Source organism: Rhinolophus ferrumequinum, chromosome 9 (assembly GCF_004115265.2).
Source record: "Rhinolophus ferrumequinum isolate MPI-CBG mRhiFer1 chromosome 9, mRhiFer1_v1.p, whole genome shotgun sequence".
NCBI lineage: Eukaryota > Metazoa > Chordata > Mammalia > Chiroptera > Rhinolophidae > Rhinolophus > Rhinolophus ferrumequinum.
The window spans coordinates 6,868,881-6,893,344 of record NC_046292.1 but is presented as its reverse complement, the minus strand read 5'-3'; the positions used below and the strand labels follow the sequence as shown (position 1 = coordinate 6,893,344).

General features: G+C 43.5%; 1 protein-coding gene across 9 annotated transcripts in view; it reads right to left on the bottom strand.

The window, feature by feature from the left end:
- KIF1B (kinesin family member 1B) overlaps nucleotides 1-24,464 on the bottom strand; it is a 136,692-nt gene that overhangs the window by 6,738 nt on the left and 105,490 nt on the right. For all 9 annotated transcript variants that reach the window (XM_033114713.1, XM_033114715.1, XM_033114714.1 and 6 more), the window contains 16 exons: nucleotides 24,329-24,458; nucleotides 23,985-24,147; nucleotides 21,512-21,602; nucleotides 19,295-19,413; nucleotides 18,607-18,662; nucleotides 16,449-16,557; nucleotides 15,041-15,107; nucleotides 13,947-14,031; nucleotides 11,918-12,023; nucleotides 6,267-6,381; nucleotides 5,388-5,521; nucleotides 4,536-4,597; nucleotides 3,144-3,289; nucleotides 2,724-2,963; nucleotides 1,557-1,628; nucleotides 500-621 (listed from right to left, as the gene is read on the bottom strand). In XM_033114713.1, the coding sequence (XP_032970604.1) occupies nucleotides 500-621; nucleotides 1,557-1,628; nucleotides 2,724-2,963; nucleotides 3,144-3,289; nucleotides 4,536-4,597; nucleotides 5,388-5,521; nucleotides 6,267-6,381; nucleotides 11,918-12,023; nucleotides 13,947-14,031; nucleotides 15,041-15,107; nucleotides 16,449-16,557; nucleotides 18,607-18,662; nucleotides 19,295-19,413; nucleotides 21,512-21,602; nucleotides 23,985-24,147; nucleotides 24,329-24,458 (1,817 nt within the window). The remainder of the gene's footprint in view (nucleotides 1-499; nucleotides 622-1,556; nucleotides 1,629-2,723; nucleotides 2,964-3,143; nucleotides 3,290-4,535; nucleotides 4,598-5,387; nucleotides 5,522-6,266; nucleotides 6,382-11,917; nucleotides 12,024-13,946; nucleotides 14,032-15,040; nucleotides 15,108-16,448; nucleotides 16,558-18,606; nucleotides 18,663-19,294; nucleotides 19,414-21,511; nucleotides 21,603-23,984; nucleotides 24,148-24,328; nucleotides 24,459-24,464) is intronic.

The window sequence follows — 24,464 nt, the reverse complement described above, 5'->3', positions numbered from 1 at the left end:
AGCCGGGTGATAACTAAGGAAGTTCTGACATGAGCATAATGAATGGAGACAGGGCAAAGGAGCTGGATGGTGCACTGCAAAGAAGTGACTGGAGTGAGGAATTCATGGAATCTCGGCTAAATCTGTCTCTATTATTCTTACCTCTACATTTTGTTGTGTCACAAAATATGTTTTTCCAAAGTAGTTTCAAAATATTTTTCCCAAAATATTCTACATCTGATATGACTGGGGAGACAAGCAGGGTGGGAATGGAAGGACAAACGAACAGAAAGGGTTTAAGAAGAGGAGTCCATGATGTGATGCAGGAAGTTAGGAAACAGGATGTTAAAAGGTCGGCAGCATCTCCCCCGTCCTTGTGATGTCTAGAAAAGGCTCCCGCACGTTTCCGAATGCTGCCTGGGGGATGTGCTGCCTGCAGTTGAGAACCACTGAGGTAGAACAAGGCTGGCATGTCCCTCGTTCTTACATTAGCTTTTCTCAGTGACATCTGGGTACTTACTTCTGATCCACAGAGTTGCTCCTGGAATCTACCAGAGAGGGGCAGGTGGAGGACGGAGTAAGGGTGGCGCTGCTGAAACTGGACACGGACGGATCCCGTCCAATTGGAGAGATATCAGACAACTGGAGGCCAACAGAACAGAGCAAGTGAGGGTCAGAGGGAAAAAACTACCTCGGCAATAAGCAGCTTTGACAACCAGTGTGACTTCACTTTCATAAACCTTCTGCTTCAGGTGATTCAAGAAGCAAGCTTTACAAGTATTTTACAGCCAGAGTGTCACATTAGGAATCAAGAGATTTACAAAAGAGGCAGCCTGGCGTTTTATACTTCTGCTGCCCTATCTACATGGGCTGAGCACTCAGAACAACAGGCACTGTTCTAAGAATATGGCAGAGGCCCTGCCCTCCAGGAGCTTACATTCTAAGTGGCAAAGGCAGACACGAAACCAGTCTTCAAACACATTAAGAAGTGCCAGGTAGTATTAAGTGCTACAGCAAACAATGAAGCAGGCGTTAGAAAGTTTCAGGGAGCTGCTGGCTTTCCATAGGTGGTTAAGGAGGCAATATTTGAATAGAAAACTGAAACAGATAAGGGAGCCAATCATGGGAACATCCAGAAGAAGACTATTCCAGGAACAGCAAGGGTACAAAGACTCCGAGGCAGGAATGAGCTTCGAGAGTCTTAAGGAAGAGCGAAAAAGATCAAGATGACTAGAACAGAGTGAACGATACAGGGCTTCTTTAAAGTGTACCCCTCACTCTTTGTGGAAAGCAACAGAATCTTATGCCACCAAGAACCTCAGGACTTCCTGTGCCCCGTCACACAATAACATATCTCCCTTTACAGAATATTATTCAAGGGATTCAGGGAAAAGTCTAAATAGTTCCTATCTGATAATCACTAAGAGACAAGGAGAAATACTTTTATCTTCAGAAGTCAGTGTTCTGACTCAGAAAAATTAAACACAAGAGCAGACCTGTCATCTATCCTCAAATACCACACCATGGCCATCTCAAGGCACCTAGAAGCTTGGGGACAGGAAATCTGAGCTGCATACCTTGCAGTCACTGATGCTGCCGTGCACCTGGCTGAATTCTCGGTTGAACGTGTGGGTGAGAAGTCGCAGGCACTAGGGAAGAGAGGAGGATGCGTAAGTTCCGATGGTCAAATGAAGCCTGAGATCCCTGGATGCCAGGCAGGAAGGACCCGCAGTGGAGCTTGAATGCTGCCCAACAGCTCTAGAAATTAACTTAGCATATATATAGCAAGGAAAGCCTGGTATATGCCTAATAAAGAAGTAAAAGTAAGTGGATAAAAAAGCCATTCTCAAATCTGCAGAAGTGCATACTGCAAACACTACAGTTTAGAAGTGCTTAAGAATGCAATAGCATCCCTTTCATTCTTAATTCGCCTGGGCATGAAAAAGCATGGAGACTTCTGGATGGACCTATTTTCCTAAATCAAGAAGACCATTCGATTCTGAAACAAAACAGACACAAAATCCCTCTCATTTCTGTATTTCATTGTTAGCCAACTGACCAGACACAAATCGATGTCTGGGAGCCCTCTCCAGTGACCCCCCTGCCCTCCCCCACCACACTCGGGCAACAAGGAGTGCTGATTCTCCTCCCAAATGTGTCTTCCGTGCTTCCCTTTCCTCTTCACCCCACACACCCCTGCCTTAGTTAAAAACCTTCATCATTTCTCATCTGATGATTGCAATAGAGTTCTTTCTGCCTCTAGTCTATCTCTTCACCACAAACCCATCCTCTTTACCGCTTCCAGAGAAGTCTTCTAAAACATAAACACTTGTTTAAAGCAAGTCCACACCACTCCCAGGACACTCTAAACTCAGTACAGCACGCAGACCCTTCCTGATGGGGCCCACCCACCTCTCTAACTCCATCTCCTGCCCCTCTCCCATGATTCTGCTAACACTGATCACGCAGGACAGCGCTGGCTCCGCTGTGCAGGACCCTCTGGGGCAGGTTCCCCCTGGCCCCACAGCGCTCTAGACACACACCTCTACGATGTGCTTGTCACCCACTTGCCTGGAAGCTGATTAAGGGGAGAAATCAAGTCTTACTTATTTCTATAGTTACAGTGTTAGCGCAGGCCTTCGCACAAAGGCCCTCAAAGAAAGAGGAAGATTAGAATTCAAAAACTGACCAACTAACTCACAGGCTCGCTGGGAAAAGGCTCAGCAAAGGGAAGGGGTTCGCACCTTGGTGGCCAGCTCTTTCTCTCGGTCCACCAGGCTTTCAATGTCCGTGGAATCGTAGCCACTGCTCTCACTGGGTGTGATGGCACTTTCAAAGGTGGTGGTTGAGATCTGAGAGGAGATGCTGGTAGAGGTGCTGAGGGTCCCGCTGCTCAGGCTGGGGGACAACGAGTCGCTCACGGATTTGGGGATGCTGTCACCAAGTCGCTCACGCAGCAGCAGGAAGTGGCGCGTTTTCTCCACCTACAAAGATCAACACCATTGCCTCAGCAAACACAAAGCTCATGATGATTTTAGGAAATATCACGCCTCCTTGTGATGGACAAGTGCAAAGCCAGGGTCACACAGAGAAGGCAGAGAGGATGGCTAATACTTTGGAATCTTGCCCAAGAATTGGTTTGAGCACCGCCTGCCCTGGGGTACCTCGTGGAGGAGCTCCAGCTTCTCTAATTCCCACTGGTGCTCAAGGATGAGGCTGTCGCCGCGGGGCCGCCAGCCGGCCAAGTTCTCTTCTCCCCGCACATACGCCACTGATGTGTCCAAGATTTTCCTTCTTCTCCTCTGCATGCCTGAGACAAGAGGAAGCAATTGTTCTATTGAGAGAACAATCCGATTCCAATTTTACCTCAGAATGAATCAATAATTCAAATATAAGGCAAACTAAGCGAGCTTGGGCTCACGGTACTTGGGTTTTGTTAATAACTATTCATCCTTTTCCCCAAAGCAATTCTCTGAACTACTTTTAAAACAGAGTTTCATATTCTTAGATACTTATGAAGATTGCAATGCAACTTAAATGCCAGTTATTATATCAAGTGAAAATGCAGAGATTAAATAGGCTGTATACTATGGCTCCAAATATGTAAAAATACATCCGTATGAAAAAGTGGAAGGGACTACACACGTGCACACACTATACATATTTTAGCAGTTCAGATAGAATGGTAGGTAGATGGCAGATAGCTTTAGGCGCTATCGTTTCCCATTACATTTTTAAAACGTTATACGTTTTTACATAGAAAAGACATTTATGTTAATTTTTTAAAATCCTCAAGGAACTATCAGGACACTATAATTAGTTGTTATTTAGACTTAAATTCACACTCAGTCTTGTTCTTCAAATCTAAATCTTACCTGTAAGCCCTGACCTCTTTCCATATATGCTCTCCAAAATGATTCAAACTCACGTTAATCAAATATTTTTTTAAAACCCTGACTTTTTATATGTGGAATCTACAGAACAGGATAAACGAGCAAAAAAACCAAAACAAAACATAAAACACCTCTGACTTTTGTCCATGTTCCAGTTTACAAACATAAAAATGCAAAGTGCCGCTTAAGGCCGAGCTGGAGGAACAACAGAAGCCCAAAGAGACATCAAAAAGGACACAGAACAAGTTCAACTTTGTAACTTGTCTTTCTGGAGCACAGGAATTTCAAATTCTAGTTTGACAGCACCTGTAAAGTTAGACTGCCAGGTTATCTTTGGGGCTAAGGTGGAGAAAGAAATGGTTATGAAGTTCTCCAAGCCAAATTCATTCTAACACACTCGAATTTTTCATAATATTCCACAGTCCACTAACATTTTTTGTTTGATGAAGTTTTTACAACTGTGTTGCACGTCTTAAACCAAACAGTGTTGCAACTCAGAAGAAGATAATTCCCACCACCAAAAACCTGGCTTGTATAATATGCCTGGTTTCTAAAAAAATGTTTTATCGATCCTACATGGATAGGATAGATTTTTGACATAATAATACTCCAAATATATGCAACAAAAGATAACTCTGACTTTCCCGATCCATGGGAGCTTACCTGGACTACCTGTATCTGCCATTTTGCATAAACTGAGTTCATAAATTCCAGTGACTCGATTGCTATTTGGGTCAAAACAAACAATTGCTTAATTACCAACAGCACAAAAACAGGAAAATCACAATTCTGTCTACTTAAAACACTGTCTCCTCTGCAGAGACTGCAGCCTATCCTCAAATATTATATAACTATCTTACTTCTTTTCCTATTCTGAACTTAAGAAGTATATCTTTTTCCTACAAGGAGTCTGTTCTCATTTCAATATTTTGAACATTCTTATTTCAACAGGATGAATAAAATTGAATGAAAAACTGGACAGTTTATAGTACAAATACAAAAATTAAAAATTTGCATTTTTTTACTGCAAGAGAGAAGAGATGAGGGGGGAAAGTCTGATTAAAATGAAATGACAAATAACAAAATCTAGGGAGCGTGATTAGGAAGGGGTACTGAGCCTTCTGTCATATTAGTAATATATATGTTGGGTGGTGATGCAGAAATATTCACTATATTATTCTTGATATCTTTTTGTGTACCTTAAATATGAAGAAATCTTTAAGAGGAAAATCCCAATAGTAATCTGTTAGAAATAATAATGACATTAAAAATTTAGTCCCTGCAAAACTGTGTGGAAGTGTTCACAATGTAACACCCGTTTTCCTTCATTAACTCATCTATCCATTAATATTTTTTTCAGTGCCAACATTCAGGTCACTGCATTCCAGGTGTCAGTGCCATAGGGCTTTACAGGTTGTAAATTAACCCTGAAACAGCAAGCTGGGGACACCTAGCACCCTGCTGATTCTGTACTAGGCAAACCAACTGGAAGCTAAACTTATCTCAAAAACTTACGAGTCTGGTGATTTCGAGTAGCCGCTGCCAAAGAGGCTGCGCAGAGAGCGTGGCGGCGAGATCTTGGCATCCCGGGAATAGAAGACCATGCACACGTCCTTGGTGATGACAGCCGGCTGGATGCAATGATCCAGCTGAAAGGAGACAGGAGGGGGGTCCGTTAGATGCAGACAGAGCATCTGTGACAAGAATCTATGCATGATGACATTGGGGAAGCTGGTTCCAGAAGTGGGGGCTGGAGGATTTCAGCTCCACCAATTATTTCAACAGCAACTCAGCAGATAATGTGGGCAAGATTAGCTGATGTTCCTTGCAGATACATTTATTTTTCACAAAATGTTTTCAAGGTGTTTTTCTGTAATAATGGCTAATACATATTTTTATTATGTGCCAAGCACTGTTTTAAATCCTTTTCAATGACATCTCAACAGCTGTCTGAGATAAGTGCTATTACTACCCCTACTTGAGGCACAGAGAGATGAAGTCTCTGTGACAAGGACGCGCAGGCAATAAGTGGCAGCACAGGGATCTGAAGTCAGATAGGCTGGTTCCAGGGTCCGCGCTGCTGACTGCTACGAGGCCCTGTTCACCACCACAAAAACAGGAGGGGAAGTCTCCTTAAAATCATACATTCTTTGAAGAATGGTGATTAGGCTACTAAAGCTGGAAAAAACGTCACGTGACTTTTTAATTCAACAGAGACTAGGAACAGAATCGAATATAATCAGGACAGCCAGCAAAGTATAATAAAATAAATAACGATGTGGAGGGAGAACGGAGGACAAAATCGGTTGAATCTTTCTTCCCCATTTCCTGCTGTAACCTGCCCATTGTTCAGGGCTGACTCTTCGTAGTAACTCAAGTTCTGGGTCTCCTCACCTCTAGGTAGGCCGACAAGGTCATGTAAATCTTTTCCCCATACGGTGTCACTCGATTCAATAGGAGGGAGTTGTGGAGGGAGCTGTCCCACACGGCCTCGAAACGGTAGAAAGTCCTACAGGAAGTCAGAAAGGCAAGAGGGAGTCATCGGAGAGAAGCTGCGGTCACCTTAGTCCAGGGACTGTGACTGTCAGTAACACTACTGAATTCTGCGCCAACACTTCCAATGTATCGCAACCTAACAACAGAGCAGAACCTTTATCTCCTAGAAGGAGAAGGTAGGCCCCCTTCCTCTTGCCCCCACCCTCCAAAACCAAGGGGCACTTAGCTACGCTATTTTTTGGGGTGGGGAGCAGATAAGCCTGCTTCTCTTCTGTCCATAAACATAAGAATAGTGAGATCAACCAAAGGGATTAAGATGGAAAGGATAATTAGGAATGGGCAGAAACTGAAAGAAGAAAGGAAAACTAAGTACGCTTCTCTGGCAGTCTCTCTGGCAGTCGATGAGAACAGGAAGCAAGTACTCAGTAATTTGTAAGCTGCAGTCTTCCTATCTCAATCCAGTTCTGCTGAGCCTCAGAAACGTCACAAACATGTTTGGGAGGATTAATGGAGAAAACAGTACAGAGAGGCTTGTTTTAAATAAAAAAACTAAGAAGTCACGCTTAGCTGATGTTTCAGTAAAAGAGAATGATTTTTAACAGCAGAGCTAGCCAACTACTATTTGTCAGCTTTCCAAAAAATTCATTTGGAAATCGATCTTACATTTATACTAGAAGCCTGATTTAATAAACACCCATAAACTGTTTTTTTTAAGTTGTTCTAATAGCTTTCTTTTTCCTACTGGTAAAGCACCACAGACCATAGAACGCAACTGACAGGAAACCTTCCAGTTCCGCACGTCTTTGTCTGAGTAACAGCAGGGACACAGATGGACTCCAGGTCTACCCCACGTCTCCCTTCTCAGTCCCTGTAACAGGTGTCGGGGAAGACACCTTGTCTACTTCAGTGGAGTGATGTCCTATCACCATTACCTCTCCCATCACCGCTAGCTCTCTGCACGTGAACCACACCTCACCTGATTCCACTAGAAAGTTTACACACCTTGTTCCTTGCCCGACACATTCCTCCTTCCTCCTTCCCAAATGGTAACCTCGCTGCTCGTGTCTTTTCTAGATTTCCTATGACAAATAGCGGGCATATCTTATCTCTAAACACGTTGCCATCCTTCTTTCTTCAGAAACGATCCCGTAGAAAACAAAACACTTCTAGAAGAATTCCTTAACCACACCTCATCCTCCAAGTGCCTGTGGGTGAAGCCTGCTCATTTCACTTAGTAGCTACTTCTAGACCTAAGCCTTCTTGAAGTACCTGACACTCTCGCAAACATCTAGCTTTTGGGGCAGCATGTATGGATCATGGAAATTCTTTACAAAGACACCAAAAGAATATAGAGACAACCAGACCAACTAACAAGACTAAGATGGAGAGAACAACCAAGAGACCCAAACAGCAACCATGACGAAGAAATCCTGTGGCTCCTGAGCCCAGCAGAGAAGCCTTTATGCATCCGAAGCCCTGTTTTGATCAAACCTTCACTTTAATTTGGTCTAACGACAAATTCTAGTATTGGGTGGTGATATCCACTATTTCAGCAGGAGCCACCCTAGGGCTCTGTCACTCCGAGACAGCTCTTTTTATCGTGTCCCTATGTTTGTCGAGGTACCTGGAATGGGGCTTACCTGTCGCATCACAAGGTCTGGATACACCTGTGCTGAAGTGAAACCAACCCCTCTTCTTGGAGGGAGGGCATTTATCAATATGGATACTTGACAGAAATACCCATCACTGCTGCCTGTAATCTGAAACTTAACTTAGCGAGTCCCAGTGCCACTAGTTAGGTTTTATGGCTCTTTCAACTGAGGCAAATGTTTTGAATTTGTGTAAGAAAGGCTCTTCCCATTTCTGTTTTCAGGTTAAGTTTTCACTTAACCTAAGAAAATTTCACAGGTAGAAACTTGGCTAACACAAAAGAATTTTTGACTCCACTGAAATCTTCCTGAATGGGGAGTGGGGGGAGTTTCCTTTTTCTGTTTTGTTTGACGCGTGGGAATTCCTGCAGCACATTCTTTTAGAATACCCACCAAAGGAAGCAATTCTTGAGACTGGCTGTAAGAAATACAACCAAGACTGGTGAGAAATCTCAACTGAATCAAGCTAGTAAGATAATTTAGGGTTAGAAACAGGGCTGGATCCTGAGACTCATTATCCTGCGGGGCTCCTACATTGGTGAGGAAATTATCTCAAACGGATTTCTCAAAATGTTCTGCCCAATGGCAGCATGCATGGACGCGCGCATCTTAAAAAAAAAAAAGATGACATTTTAGGCTGTATTGTCATGTTATCACTTTCTTCCTCCCCTAAACCAGATAAAGAGACAAGATGGGAACAGTTTTTTCCACCACCGAACCAGTTTTTTTCTATTCCAAAGAAGAAAATAAATAGGTGAGACAAGCAGCCCTGACAAGAGAAAAAGTTTAAAAAATAAACCAAACATTTCTCACAGACTCAGCTACCCAAATAACTAAATTGGTCTCTATTAGCCGGTAGGACAAAACGCGAAGCTACATACAGAGCAACAAACTTTTCAAGCTTTTGACAGAAAGACAAAGAACAGAAAACAAAGCCTGAGATTCCGCATGGAATGAGGGGTTTCACATTCCATTTTGTAACATAGAAAGGAAAACCCTAAAGTGGCGTAAGGATAAAATGGACAAGTTTGGAAAATGGAATGCGAAAACGACGAAAAACTCTATAAATCATTTAAAAAGCATTAAGTGAAATTGTACACACATCAGGAAAAACCAGGGTACACTGGGTGCAGAATTAAAGTCTAGCTCTACCCCAGGTTTGCTCAGGCTTGCGTGGAGGAAACGCTAAATTAAAAGAGCAGTCAAAGCAATGTAAGACATAAAGCATTCTGATGAACTAGAATGTTTATGTGCAAAGAAAGCAAACAGAAAATACCTAGGAATATCTTTATCAAGAAAGAGCCTGCAAAAACACAGAAAAAGCTTTTGTTAGTGCAGCAAGAAAAAAAAAGAAAAGTGGAAGAGAAAAAATATAAAGACAAATTTGCTGTTAAGCAAAGTGAATTCAAGTGGACAGACAATAAACAGAGAACTCCACAGGACACAACTGGATAGAGGGCTTACAATGACATGGGTCCCTCTCCTGAGACATTCAACTAAGGAAAATACTGGGCCTAGAAGGGAATGTGGAGACCGCCTCTATTCATATCCCATTTGGCGGTGAATGAGTTCTGGAAACGGCAAGAAGTTGCTGTGGAGTTGAGGGAGAACAAGTGAATTGGGCAACATAGATATAGGTCTGGGAAGAAAAAGAGTAATGGCCCTTGTCAGTCACACTCCACTATTGATGTATCAGAAAAGCCCTCTAATATACAGATGTAATACACCCAACTTGGAGTTCTCTAAGTTTAACTGTAAACATTAAACCTTAGGCAGATAGAAGCAAAGGTCTCTTAACCAAACTCCGTTTAGCAGCTTAGAACATTAACTTAGGCTCGCTATATCCCTAGAGTAGAAAGACTGACGTCCACTTCTCACTAAACATTCTAAACTAGAGAGAGATCGCATACACGCGGACTCTTTGCTCCAAAAAGGTGAACGGCAGGCTTATTAAGTGTCAGTAGTATTTGGTTTCAAACCTGTTTATGCAGCTGTACTTGTTATTATAATTCTCTAATTTAATTAAATATCAGGCAAATCAGTGAGACGTGAGGGCAAAAAAAATTTTTTAGTGTGAAACAAAACTAAGTGTGAAAATTCAGTTGAGTGTTTTCAGAATATTTAATAATGGTGAGTTGTTAAAAAAACAGCAGTTAAGTTTGAATGAGATGGATGTAAAAGAAAGGCACAAATAAAATTTTAAACGATAAAAAGTTTAAAAGATTTTGCACTTAGATTTTCTTCTTAGGTTACTAGCTCTTGTTCCACCAAAGTGAAAATCATAGAAGATGAATTATGGATGTGGTTTTGCAAGAAAGATACCAGCCATCTATCCAATAAGTGAGACTCCAATGAAAGAAAAGGCCTTGGCCCTACATCAAGAGCTTGACAAATTAATGTACATTTGTATAGTTTAAATTAAATAGAAAATGTTTAAAGTGCGTATCTTTTTATTATTCTTGACTTCAGCCAGCTTTGTTGATTAATTAACTCTAAGTTTTACTATGAAAAATAAGCCGCTTCTAATAAAGCCAAGCTCATCTTCTGCAGCATCTGCCCTGTGGCTGGGCATGAGCCAGGGACTTCTGAAGGATACTCAAATGTAAGCGAGTTTAGCACAAGCAGCATTTCAGGCAAACACCACCTTTCCCTGTGTATTTTGCCAAGCACCTCAGGGAAATTTAAGATGTATTTCTCATAGTTGCAAAGAAAATGTGAATGCCAGCTGAATATTTGCTGTATATGTCCGTCAGAAGAGAGAACACAATGTGGGGTTACTGCTGGCTTTAGAGAATTGGTATTTATTATTCAAGATTTTGCTCAGGAATAAGCCAGGGAGAGTCCAGGCAGCTTTCTTCATCTCTGCCGCTCCCCCACCCCATACACACACACCCTCTCTACTCTTTCCCGCTCTCTCCACCGCCCCTGCCAGCTCCTCTTACAGGCAAAAAGCAGACATTTGTTTCTTTTTTCTCTTTCTTATGCAAAACTATATAACACAAGTAAACAATGGGGAAAAAACCAATTGTGGCCCAAACTTTTAATTGTTTCGGCCTACTGTCTTTGCCTCTCCTTCTTTCCAGCACAGGTAAGAGCTAGTTGTTCAGGAGCAGATGAAACACAGAGAAGTCCTACAACGCAAAGGCGGTGTCCAAAGCCCATACTGGAGCACACATGCGTCCCAGGCCTTGCTGTGTGAAGAAAGGGAACCTCTGTGCACAATCTCCTGTCCTGGGAGGTACGCAGGCCCGGCACACTGATTTCCAGGCTGACAACGGAAAGTAGAATGCTTATGGACTTTATGCATTGTCTGTCACCACTTGGTTATAAAATGGAATTGAAGGGGAATTCATTTAAAATTAAAAATAAGATAGAATTCATTATTTGTGGCAGCCAAGCTTGTTCAGAAGAGTTTATATTAGTTTACCGCCTTTACGCAGAAATAAAAATGAAAAACACATACTGAGACTCCTCAATCGTATACTAGCAGCAGCAAAGACCACTGGGAGGCCATGTTCCCAAGGACACTCAGGACTGAGATCTTTCTCCACAGCAACCATTTCACAGGAAAACATTTTCAGTCTCAGCAATAACTACTTTGTACTTTTAAAGCCTTGACAACACGCTGAGTTTTCCTTCTCTGTGCTTTGCCTCTTTCCCTGTGTTACATCTACCCCAACTCCACATGGGCTAAAACATCTGTTCTGTGAGGGGGACCGACATGTACACGTGTCTGCTATTATTTACTATTTATTTGGGAGAGCAGGCTGGGCAGAGGAGGAATGGGGTTTCTGAGGTGCAGAGAGAGTTAGTCTCTTCATCTGAGTGGGAGTCCCTAACGAACTGGGAATCTAATGGGGCCCCCAGGGCTGACTCAGCACACTCCTCGGGGAGCCCCACCTGCTGGAGTTGTGCGACGACTTCAGGTACTTGGCAGAGATGATATTTAGGGAGAGGATGGCGTCAACAGCAGCTTCGTCTACCTCGGCTTTATTCCTAATCCGGCCTAAAAGAAATAAAGAAACCAGAACATGGGTATATTTAAAAACAAAACAGAAATTCATTAAGCCAAAACAAGACTTAAATCTTCGCATCACTTCAGGTGCTGGAAGGGTCACTTGGTTAATTGTACAATGATCTCCATTCTTCTCCATATTCTGTCCCCCCTTATTTCCTATGCTGAGTCAATTGTGAAACTTTATTGATTAGTTTTTCAAAGAGTTTTTCATATTAACTTTTATTTCCAACATCACTGCCCTGCTCACAAAGGTCATGCCCCTCCAATCTGGAACACTGCACTAGCCATTTAACTGGTCTCGCGGTTGCTCACATTTCCCCCTTTCCAATCCATCCTACATTCACCTGATATAAATTTTGTAAGCCACTGCTTTCATTCTGCTACTTTCTTGTTCAGAATCCTATGACTGTTTTCACATTATCCTTAGGGGATGTAGCACGGCACAACTTAAGAGTGCAGTCTCTGGAGCTGGACTGCCTAGCTTTAAATCTCAGCTCCAACACCATTAGCCGTGAGGCCTAGGCATACTGCTCCACCTCTCTGAGGCTCAGTTTCCTCATCTGAGAAGTGGCAATTACAATTCTTCCCTTATATGACTGTTATGAGGATTACGTAAACCCGTATTTCTGGAGCATTCAGAAAACACCTGTCACATAGTAAGCACTATGTAAGTGTTAAAAAAACAAGCAAATAAATCATAGGGTTTTTCAGGAAAGCCTTAGTAACTGCTGCCCCTTCTGGTCACAAAGCATCTCTCCCGTTTTGTGTCATAGTGTTCCATACAAATATTAATTTTGAAAAAGCCTGAAAACCACTGTCCCAGATAGGAAAGAGTAAAATCTTCCTCCCAGGGGTTCTTTCTTACTCTGGTCCAGACACCCAGGGGGTCTGTGGATAGAATTCAGGATGTCTGTGAACTTGAACAGGAAAAAAAAATTACAACTTCATTTTCATGAACCTGTAACTGCAATCTGGCATTTCCTTTCATTATAAAGGGAGGGGACAAACCACAGGAGAGTCAGCAGTACTTAACACTCTGTCCCAGGAGAAACCACAGATGTTTTCATACCACGCTAATGTAAAATATCGTGACATTCATCACTACTTTGAATGATAGAAATTTAACCTGCTGCTTATTTAATGCATCAATAAAGAGCTTAGATTACAAACTTGTTTAGTACTTTAACAATTATATTTCAATATTATTAGTTCCCTTTGTAATCCTAGGTATTTTATTTTCTACATTTAAAAACCTAATTCTGAGGCTTCACCACTGCCAAAGGGTTCAAGGTGACAAAAGGCTCAGAACTCCAGCCACCCATTCTAAAGCTTATACTGTGTAGCCAATTTGTTTCTTCTCACTGCATCTTAGCTTATTTCTCTACTCTGGCCAAGACTTTCCAGCCATTTGTGTGATAGACGTATCCCTGACTCTCTTCAAAATGTTTCCATGTGTGGAAAACAAATAAAACAAAACAAACAAACAGAACCCCTCTAATTTCTCTGGAATATATTTAGATCCTCTCCCACAAGCTAATCCCATCCTCTTGGGTCCTTTTTGTTGTGAACCCTCTTACCACAGGTCTTCTCCCCTTATTCTCATTTTGGTACTTAGCTCTCAGACTGCTTTGTACATTTACACATCATATCTTCCACTGGTCTGCGAGCTCACAACGAGCAGAGGCGTTTAGCATAGGACCATTCCCACGGTCACGGAGCAAAACAACAGTTGCTTGAATAATGCACGCCTAATGCCGGAGCTGAGAAAACAGTAGTTCCCCACCCAGGGCCTCTGTATTCTCCACAGTCTGCATTCTCCAGGACCGTCTACCACCCAGTCTCTGCGCTCCGAATGGAATAACGTGGTCTCAGAAGAGCCCGGCTCCGTCCACAGCGACGGAATGTACGTACCTACCACCAGCTCACGGACATCCTTCCAGTGGAGCTCGCTGCCCTTCTCGTGGATGATGGTCACAGTGATCCTCCGCTGGATGCCCTAGGAAACGGAGCACGGAGCCGTTTAGCTGGACAACCTATTGTTTCCTCTGGTTTGTTGGTTCTGGATTGTGTGGTGTGGGAGTGGGCAGGAAAGAGAGGTGTGAAGAGAGAGGGGAAACGCTGTCCAGTTATTCTGAACAAAGGGACACAGGTCAGGGGCTGAGGGAGAGCCAGGTTCTGAGAAGGCTTTAAGAACAGAGGCCCATGGGGCGGCCGGATGGCTCAGTTGGTTATAGCGCGAGCTCTGAACAACAGGGTTGCCAGTTCAATTTTCACATGGGCCAGTGAGCTGTGCCCTCCACAACTAGATTGAAGGACAACGATGGAGCTGATGGGCCCTGGAGAAACATATGTTCCCCAATAATCCCAATTAAAAAAAAAAAAGAACAGAGGCCTAGACTGTACATCCCAGAGCATGAGACCCCAGCTCCTATGCACACATGGGTCATAAGCATTTTTCAGCACTGACTGAATCTACTTTCGAGTCACCAAAAGATTTACCAAAAGGGGACCTACATCCTACATTTCATAGCCAGATTTTCAGTCTACTGAAACCTCATCTTCTATCCTCACTAAGAACTTTTGGCTGTGAACGCAGTTTCCAGACATAATGGAATGAAAATTGTATACAATGACATGGAGGCTGCATGAATTGTAGTAACTGAATGAAACAAACTGTTTTTCAAAATAGCTCTTCTAAAACATATTAGGTTGGTGCAAAAGTAATTGCGGTTTTTGCAATTTTTTTTTTAAACCTTTTAAACCTCAATCACTTTTGCACCAACCTAATATATAAAAGCAAAGGTATATATAAACCAAGGCATGAGGAAGAAACATTAAAAACAAACATACAAAAAAAGGAAAAAAAAAAAAAGGATGGCAATGTCTTCCCCTCTCCAAATCCCCTTGAAATGGTGAGGAAAAGCAGAGACTCAGAGTTGTTTCTTATTCTAAGCTCATTGTGTGTGTCTTCTCTTCTAGGCCCTCGTTTGCCCCCTCATTAGTACCTGGTGAAGCAGAAATGTGCCCTGGCAGGGCAAGCCTGCTGTATGGTCAACCACAGAGGGGATGTACCTGTAAAAATGGAAACGCAAGAGAGAGGAGTCAGAACGCTCGTGCTGACTAAGGGCCACTCCCTGAGCAAGCTCCTCCCTGGCTGCCGTCGGCCTCAGTGGTCGGTGTTCTTCTAAACTCCGATCCACGTCTTTCTCATCATTCGGGCATTAAATCCTATAGCCATTCGCATCTAGTAAACCTCTTCACATCTGTGTCTCATCACCCTTACCAGACAGATATTCCATAAATAATGCATAACTGCAGTGGCAAGTGTGAGGAGGGAAGAGATCATTTCAGGTTCTAGGTCATTTTATCAGAATCAGAAAGAGATGAACTCAATAGAAACTATTACCATAACTACCTCTCCCTCCTCATGCAACTTATAATCACATTATACATCTGTCTATGGAAAGTTACATTCCTTAAAGCAAAGTCTCTACTAACAACGCTATCAGGACCAACAGAGCCATACCTCACACACCGCAGGACCTCAATGTTTCATAGAGATGATCGTGACGTTGGCACCCAGCATTAAACACAGAGGCCCATTAGGGTAACATGTATCCCCTACCCTCTACATTAACTGATACAGTCCCCGGCCTGTTTTAGGAGGGGCTCTCTTTTATTTGTGTTTTTCCAACAGTATTTTAGAGACAACTATAAACAGTAACTCAGTCAGAGTTCAGAGATCAGAATAACTCATTTGCCACTCACTTGAACAGCTCATACAGAGAAAGTAAGCTGATGCTGATCGTTCTGAGCTGAGACAATGGTCCTCAACTGGGGGTGATTTTGTTCCCTAGGGGACACGTGGCAATGTCTGAAGACGTTTCTGATTGTCACAAGTAGAGAGGAGGTGCTACTGGCAGCTAGTGGCTAGAGGCCAGGGTTGCTACTAAATATCCTACAATGCACAGGACGGCCCCTGACAACAGAATTATCTGGCCCAAAATAGCACCAGGGCTGAGAAATCCTGGTCTAGGGAAACGCTCTGTCCGCTAATCCCCTCGCTGAGGTTATTAACGTAAGGCTTGGCCATATAACGTGCAATATGCTTCCGATGCCCTTTGCTTTGCTGCTGATAAAACCCACTACGTAGGTTTTCTTCCCTCATAAGAGAGCACCAGTCTCCACCATCTTGCTGTTGCTAACAAGAAGGTAATTACTGAACTAGTCAGTTGTCTGACAAACATCTGATTCAAAGAATAATACCAAGACCACCAAACTTCAATTCAGAACTGGAATTTGACAGTGACAGTGGTTCAGAAAGCTGAACACAAGAAGAGAGACTCAAAATTATCACATTTTCTCTTTTTGAAAAACGCTGCCTTATTTAACAGTTTAGGAAGGTGGACTTACTCTCCTGTAGGCTCCAGTTCACTGATCTCAAACCAGACCAGCAGATCGTACTTGCTCACACTCTGGCCAAGGCTGGTTTTGCTCATGGTGTTTAACTTGGTGGCTGGAACTTCGAAAAGTTTTAGAAAATGTCAAAATCTGATCCAAGTCTACTCAGTAAAAGTATAAGCTTCTCTAATGTCAGTCTTTAAGGACACACTTAGGTTGAAAGGCAACAAGAGTCAGGGGACAGATACCAACACAGAAGACCAGAAATACTGTATCAGTCCCTCTAAATTCAGAGAACAAGGGAAATGGAGACAGAGTAGCCTTCTCCCTCGCAACAAACTGTACCCAACGATAAGGAAACAGGTTTGTGCGGAGTCCATGTGCTCATACCACCATTAAAAAAACCTCCAGGTTCTCCCATTCTGTGGCATGCCAAGTGTCGTAACCACGTGGGAAAGACCACCGAAGTGGGCAGAGCCTCGCACCTCACAGCTGGGGTGGGCGAGGGAAGACCCATCCTCCAACCCAGTGGTGCTGGATCTCCCTGCATGAGTCATCTGAGGATGTTACAGATGGCAAAGCCCAGGCCACACCCCAGGCCAATGAAATCACGATCTCGAGGGCCAGGGCTAAGTCCTCCGAGAGGTCTGAACCCCCTCAGGTGACTCCAATGTGCAGACAAGTTTGGGACCCCCCGGTTTAATCTCGAAATACAGGATTCTATAAATGATCTCTTGTCACACATTTTCTTCAGATTTAAATTCCATATTCTTAACTGCACGGATGAAATATGTTAGCCCAAAACCCAGTTATTTCCAAGAATTTCAGATTCTACATGGCAGGCACTTTGAAACACTACCCAGAAATTCTAAAATCTGGCAATACAGGGAGGGTTCTCTGTTCAGGACCCGAGAGCCCTGGAGTGAGAGCTCAGTGACTTGGGATCTAATTGTGCCCAACCACTAAACAGCTGTGTGACTGCGGCTGAGTCACTTAACCTCTGGGAGTCCATGTCCTCATCTATAAAATGGAGATCATTAATATTTAGCCTGTCATCTCAAAAAGGTATTACGAGGATCCACTGACACGTCTCGGAAGGGGTTTTATGAATCCCACAGCACTGTTCAGCCTATCGGCATTATTCACCAGCTGAATTCCACATGAGCTGGTGACGCTAGTCAAGAAGAAAACAGGGCTACTGATTCTGGTAGTCATCTAAGGCTCAGAAAGTAAAAACCAAAAACCATCTACTGGTAAAAATCTGTAAAATTGAAAATACTATGGCAAGGAATCCAAACGAACAAACACAAGGAGTCCCTCACCCTAGGGTGACGTGAAAGGGGCACCAGGAGAGGGTGCTTCCTAAAATCTCTGAAGCAAATGTGATGTGACCTTGACAATGTGCTGAACTCTACATTCAGCTCAAGTAGCAAACAGAAAGGTCAGTATTTTATACACAGGGAGCCAGGTTTTAGGACAAGCCCCCGAGGGTGGTCCCACATCTAAGGCAGAGCAAATTTAGCTACTAACCATCTCGTTTAGGTACCCTCTCGCTCTGGCAGCTGGGCACTGGCAGAAAAAGGAAAGGCAGCACGGAGTCAGCACCATCCTGGAAGGTGCCAATAGCAGAGGGCGCGAGCACACTGGCATGCTGGGGAAGTATGTCCCACACATGCACATTCACACAGCCAGAGGCGAGAAATCGGGTCAACTCAATCTTTCACTCATGGTCTGAAGGCAGAGGGGAGTACACAGGCGGAGAACGAGCAGAGGATGGGGTGGGAGTGTGGTAAACAGGCAAGGAGGAAGAAGAATGAAAATAGACAAAGAAAAGTCAAAACGAGATAAATGAACATGCAGAATAAATTTAATATGCAAAGCAGTGCCCAGTCATCTGACAGCTACAAAGCGGACAGATTTAGGAACAGGGAGCTTAGCAAAACCTACAGTAAGAAGACCAGAGAACTGGCAGGAAGAGAGACCTATTGTTTCTTACTTCTTATTTTAAACCAGGAGCCAAGAATTCTAGTTCCTGCCAGATACAAGAATACATAAAGGTACACAGAAGCGCAGCAGGAAATCTGAATGTGATTTTTCTCTGAAAAGCCATTCAGAATAGGAGATGTATTCACGCAGAGAACACCATGCAAAGAACGCAGCTGGAGCTCACCTGGCTTGGAGAGTGGCATGGGCGGAGGGAAGAATCGTCGAGACGGCTGCGGCGGGCTGCAAAGGAAGGAAGACAAAGTTCTTCAAGACCAAAGAACCCCACACTGGTATTAATGGCATATTTAGCCTCCTTAGGACACAGACTATTTGTTCTTCCAACTCTGGCAGAATATCAGATACCAGACGTTATCCCACACACGGTTAAACTGAGGCTAAGACCTTCTAATAAAAGTCCCCTTCTAAGTCCTTGCTAATAAGTGAAATAAAATCTTTCTGTTAACATGGACACTGCCATCATCCCAAGTCCCCCTCGCTGCTCTCCTCACCAACGTGACGCCTTCACTTAGAGCTTATGCTTCATACCATACAGTTCTGGGTGGTTAGGAACGATTACGCACAATTTCCATGTAACAGCCCCATCACCTCAACTTTCTGCCCTATTCACAGTCTCTTCCTACAAAAAGATGCTCTCAGGGTCACCTGGGCACCATTCCATGCGCTCTGCCTACAACCCCGATTTGGTGGTTTAGAAACAAAGTAGTGAAGTCTCTAACGAGGAAACATAGGCTGACATATAAAAGTGTTACTTACTTATCTTAAGCCCTCAAAATATTTCCTCCTTTCCACCAAGTGACAATAACAACAACAACAACATCAACAATAAAAACCTTTGCTCGTTTGGCCCAAACCTGTTCAGCTCCTGTCCTTGCAGGTGAAGTGGGTGCTGCTGATAATGCCCAAAGACTTCAAATACTATCGGCTTGGTTTTGATATATTCCACAAATGATTCAGTGACCTCCACTGCAATCTAGTAGGGCATAAAACCAAGATTAGGGAGAGATTCGTTATAAGAAAATACACATATTGGCTGCAATCAGAATGTTAGCGCTTCTGGGTCCCCAGTATGTGCTACGTAACTGACTATGCAGAAGACGGAAAAGCGGCTCCTGTGGTTTCCATCTGCACATAACTTGACTGAGCATCAGGCATTCCAGAACTTCCATCCTTTGCCCCAACATACCTCCGCCTTCCCTGCAGCCCTTCACACACATATTGTTTCAGCTCAAACTCACCTGCTTTCTCCTTTGTCACGCCTGAGGCTGGCCCAGGCTGCAGACCTTGCCATGGTTCCATACCTCTAAGTCATTCCTAGACTTCAAGGCCCAGCTCAAACAGTGACAATAAGAAAACATGACTGTTGACCACATGGCAGATACAATGCCAAGTGTGACCCACCTTTTCTTATTTATACTATACCCTCCAAGAAGTTTCCTCACCTCCTTTCTCCACCCAACCATCCACCCTCAACAAAAAAGTAACTAGGGCCAGCCTGGTGGCTCAGGTGTTTGGAGCACCACGCTCCTAACGCCGAGGTCGCCGGTTCGATTCCCACATGGGCCAGTGGGCTGCACCTTCTACAGCTAAGATTGTGAACAATGGCTCTCCCTGGAGCTGGGCTGCCGTGAGCAGCTGGAGGTCGGTGTGAGCTGCCATGGGATGCTGTGAGTGGCCGACTGGTAACTGACTGCCTCAGCAGGGGGGCTGGGGGGGTTCTGGGGTGGTTGGGTGCAAGGCTCCTAACACCAGCAAGGGCCAGGGAGCTGTGACCTACACAACCAGACCGAGAAATAATGGCTGGAACCAGAGTGGGGGGGCAGGGGAGGCGGAGGAAGGGAGGAAAAAAAGAAACTCGAAGGATCTTTCTGTTAATGGAAATAGCTTTCCCTTCTCTGTACTCCCACTGCATTTAATGAGTACCTGTGTAACGTCTCTGTATCTTGTACTACTGTTGTTTAAAGAAGCTTTGCCTTTCCCGTCAACTGTGAGCTCTTTGGGGACACGATCATGTGACTCATCTGTGCATCCCCAGGGGAGTCAGGCACAGCCCTCGTGCACAGCAGCCAATCAATGCTTATCGGATACACGCATACTCGTATTTATATAATTAAACACACAAAGAAAATATGTGCTTTGTGTTTGCATGTTCCGTTTTTGGATTGCCCTTTCCTCTCGTACTTCAGAGAGTGGACGTGGTTAGCAAGAGAATGAGAGACATGTTGTGTCGTAGTGAAGACCCGGGACCCCAGAGCCGCACGTTCCTGGGTTCAAACCCCATGGCTGCCTCTTCCTAGTTTTGTAACCTCGGTGAGTGACTAACTGCTTTGTGCTTCAGTTATCTCAGCTCTAACATGGGGATTATCATCGTCTATAGTGTAAAGGTGAGGAGTAAATGAACTGAGATACAAAAAAGCACTCTAACAGTGACTGACACAAAATAAGCTCTCAATGAATGTAGCTATTGTGATGAGGATGATGACTTTGGAACACTTTGAATGAACCTTCCTAGAAGAGATGGAAGGTCTCTTTTCTTTCTCAACATATGAAAGAGCTATAAGGGGCATTAATAGATTAAGAACAGTATCAGCTAAAGGGAAAACAGAATCTGAATCTTAGTTACAAAAGGTATTTAATGGTTTCTACCTTATTTGCAACTGAACAATGCAAGTACCTTATGGTTTACAGGACAAGAAATATATTAACTTTAATAAAACTCATATTAAAATGCTTACGTTGCTAGGAAGGAGACACTAAAAACATCTCACTACATTTCAATTGCTGGAAGATTTGATTGGCAGATTAGCCAAACACCACTCTTGAGGCCCATTGTAATTCAGACAAGAAGGCCAGGCGCTCTGCCCACCCACTGAGGATGAGCTCACTGCTCTGGCCACTCCCTCCATTGTCTGCTCTCCCCACGGGGAGGGGGGCTCTGCATGGCAGCTCAGATTATATCACCTTCCCTCGACTGAGAAGGCCAAAGGGAGCCCACTGGACTGTCTCTAACCAGCCACTTCAAGGTACCACAAACCCGAAATACGTCTGACAAAAATGTCCACATCACTTACATTCTGCACATGATAAAAGCCCAGAGGACTTCCTCTGCCGTTGTTTTTGAGGGGTTCCGTGGAGAATGCTTCATCATGGCGATGCAAAAAGCTTAATAAAAACGTAAGACACGTGAATTTTAAATTAAATGGTTGCATCAGGATCTATGTTTTAAGAGCTCTACTTGGATCCCATGGAAAGAAGCAGTCTATGTAAGCACTTTAATTGGGCCAAGTTATTTACATTTCTTTGTCAAAACATTTTCTGTATCTCTCAGATAGCATTTTAGATTTTATTTCAAAAATGACTGAAAAATTAACTGACCCCATCACTTAGCTATGTGGATGTATATGCAAGAATGTGAAGAGTGAATTTAGTGAACTGTTCTTTCGTAGATTTCCACTGAGAATAAAAATTATGAAATCATTTTGTGTAGAAAAGATCTGGCAGATTCAAGCTTCTAGAAGGCAGTTCTAGAGCCTATGGATGGCGTACCTGCTGAGAAGTCTAAGACCAGCTATGAGGGGATGCAAATGTCACCTCCTACAGAAAATCTGTCGTGACTCACCCAGTTCTGTGTTCCCACAGCACTAGGGACCCGTTTTTCTTCAATAGCAATGATTTCACTGTTTTGCAATAATGTATCGATAAGCCTGTGTTCCCAGAAGACAGTATCTCCCACAGGGCTTGAAATATATATAGCAGATACTCCTGAATTACTTGTTAAATGTTTATTTGTTCTCGCAAATGGTGAGATTTATTGTTCTCTCTCCCTCCCTACTATTAGTCTGAGTTGAAAAGAAGCAGAGAATTAAAACATCAATACAAAAATTTGCTGCCAGACAGAAATATCCATCAGAAAGGCACCCTACACCCCCGCAAGAAAAAAGGGAAAAATACTTTGAATAAGGACAGAGAGACCTGGAGTATGAACTCTGTCTTCCAAAGGAGTTCCCTGTGTCTGAGGACGCCTGTCCTGTGCACGTTGCCGGGGTTCCAAATCATGGATACCACCTATGACTGGCAGTGCAGCGTTCCCTACCTCATGTACCTTTTCCTATTTTCTTTTTTCTCATTCTTCTACTTACCCCTCTCCCCTTCCTTCTCTTCTTACTGTTTTTCTTCTTCCATTTTTTCCCCTCTCCAGACTATACACACTGTACCCACCAGAGGCCCCACGGGCAGCAGCTCATCTCTGATCTACACGCTTCCAATGCTCCGCTTGAAGCAGGTGCAAATATCCTGGGGTTCCACACTGGTGACACATGAAATCAGTCACACTGCTCTACAGCTGTGTCTTCCCTGTGCACGCCAGATGAGTTTATAAAACCCCCCAAAGAATTTGAGTCTTTTTTCAACATGAGCCAACATGCCCTTTCCTCCAGGGCTAGCGCTAGGTGGAAACACTGCTCTCTTTTCAGATTTTAGGACAAAAGTCAACATACCATTGTCACTTCAGACATCAATTAACCAAGTAGGTTTTTTCCATAAACTACATCAGTTACCTGACTAGAACAGTAAAAGTTAAAAAAAAACCTAATTCATCTAGCTAGCTCCACCCCACCCTAAATTTGAGACATTTAGAGAAAATGTGTTAAATAGGCAAAATCATTACTACGTGGCTAATATTCCAACGGTTATGAGTTACATCAAATGTATTTGTAGCCTGCTATGGAGTAATCACATTTAAATCAGGACTTGGCTAAGCTCTACATAAAAGCAATGCTTTATAAACTGCATTAGGGCCCCTAGGAAGGGCATGACACATAATAAGGCAGAGGGATGGCAGATCCCCAAAGCAGCCTTTTGGTGGCACCAGTGGCAACTGGGCTTTAGGAATGGGACTTCATTCTCTTGTACTGTGGCCCTTTCCAAGTACTGCAAAGATATATTGATGTTTAAAGGTATTAAAACTTAAGTCTCAAAAAAACAGTTTTCCTAGAAAGCTTGTGAGAAGAAAGTATCTACAGTATAGAGTTCAAGAGGGTTAAAGGACAGAAAAAGCTTGTAAGTGAATGAGAAATGAAAACTGTCACATCTTCTCTACATATTAGCTTTTTTTTCCAATTCATATACAATATTACTACTGTTCTTTATGTTAAATTTTCCTTTTCCCAAGCACGAAATGGGCAACTTGGTGACTGGATAACTCACTGCTTTGTTATTTATTAGTAAGACCCTTCAGCATGATGAGCCTTAAAACAACTAATAAATAGGCTTATTGGGATCAGAGCCTATATTCCTAGCAGAGGAGGACAGTCCACAATAGAACCTTCCAGCAGGATGTGTGGCCACACTCTTCCCCACAATAAACTCTGGTTCACTCCTTTACCGATTTTGGGTTCTTACTCCTATCTCCAGTGAAGAAAGTATTTCAGCTGGTCATTTCTCTCTCAAGAGCGTCAGTGTCTCACCAATGGAGAGCACTCTAGCAGCACAGTGAGTGCATCAGCTGGGCTGCCAGCTAGGTGGCAGGGAGAAGGGCCGGCTTACTTGAACTGACAGAAGATATCTGCATACTCTGGGAGGATCCCACTGGCCTGCAGCACTGTGACGCGGAAAGTGAAGGCGCTGCCCAGTTTCAGGTGGTGGCCAATCTCTTCGGAGAAGCCTTCCATTACCATCTTCCCATCCAGCAAAGTGCCGGACTTCAAATCTAAAGAGGGTCAAATGAACATACACAGGGTTCAAATAACATACAGACCACCTTTCAAAGCGGAAAGAGTAGGGTATTCTTTCCACTCCGAGTGGAAGAAAGTGACTATCTCCCTTGACAGTGGTCAATATTTTTCCCTCTTTGAAAATGTCCCCAATCATAGCAAACTCTGTTTACACACCCAAGTCATTCATTCGATGGATTTCTTCTGGAGGAGTGATGACCTCTGAACTCTGACCCTGACCTTCCACAATCCTCAGCTCTTCCAAAGACAAACCAGAACGAGTCATTGCAACTGATGAAAAGTCACTCTGCAA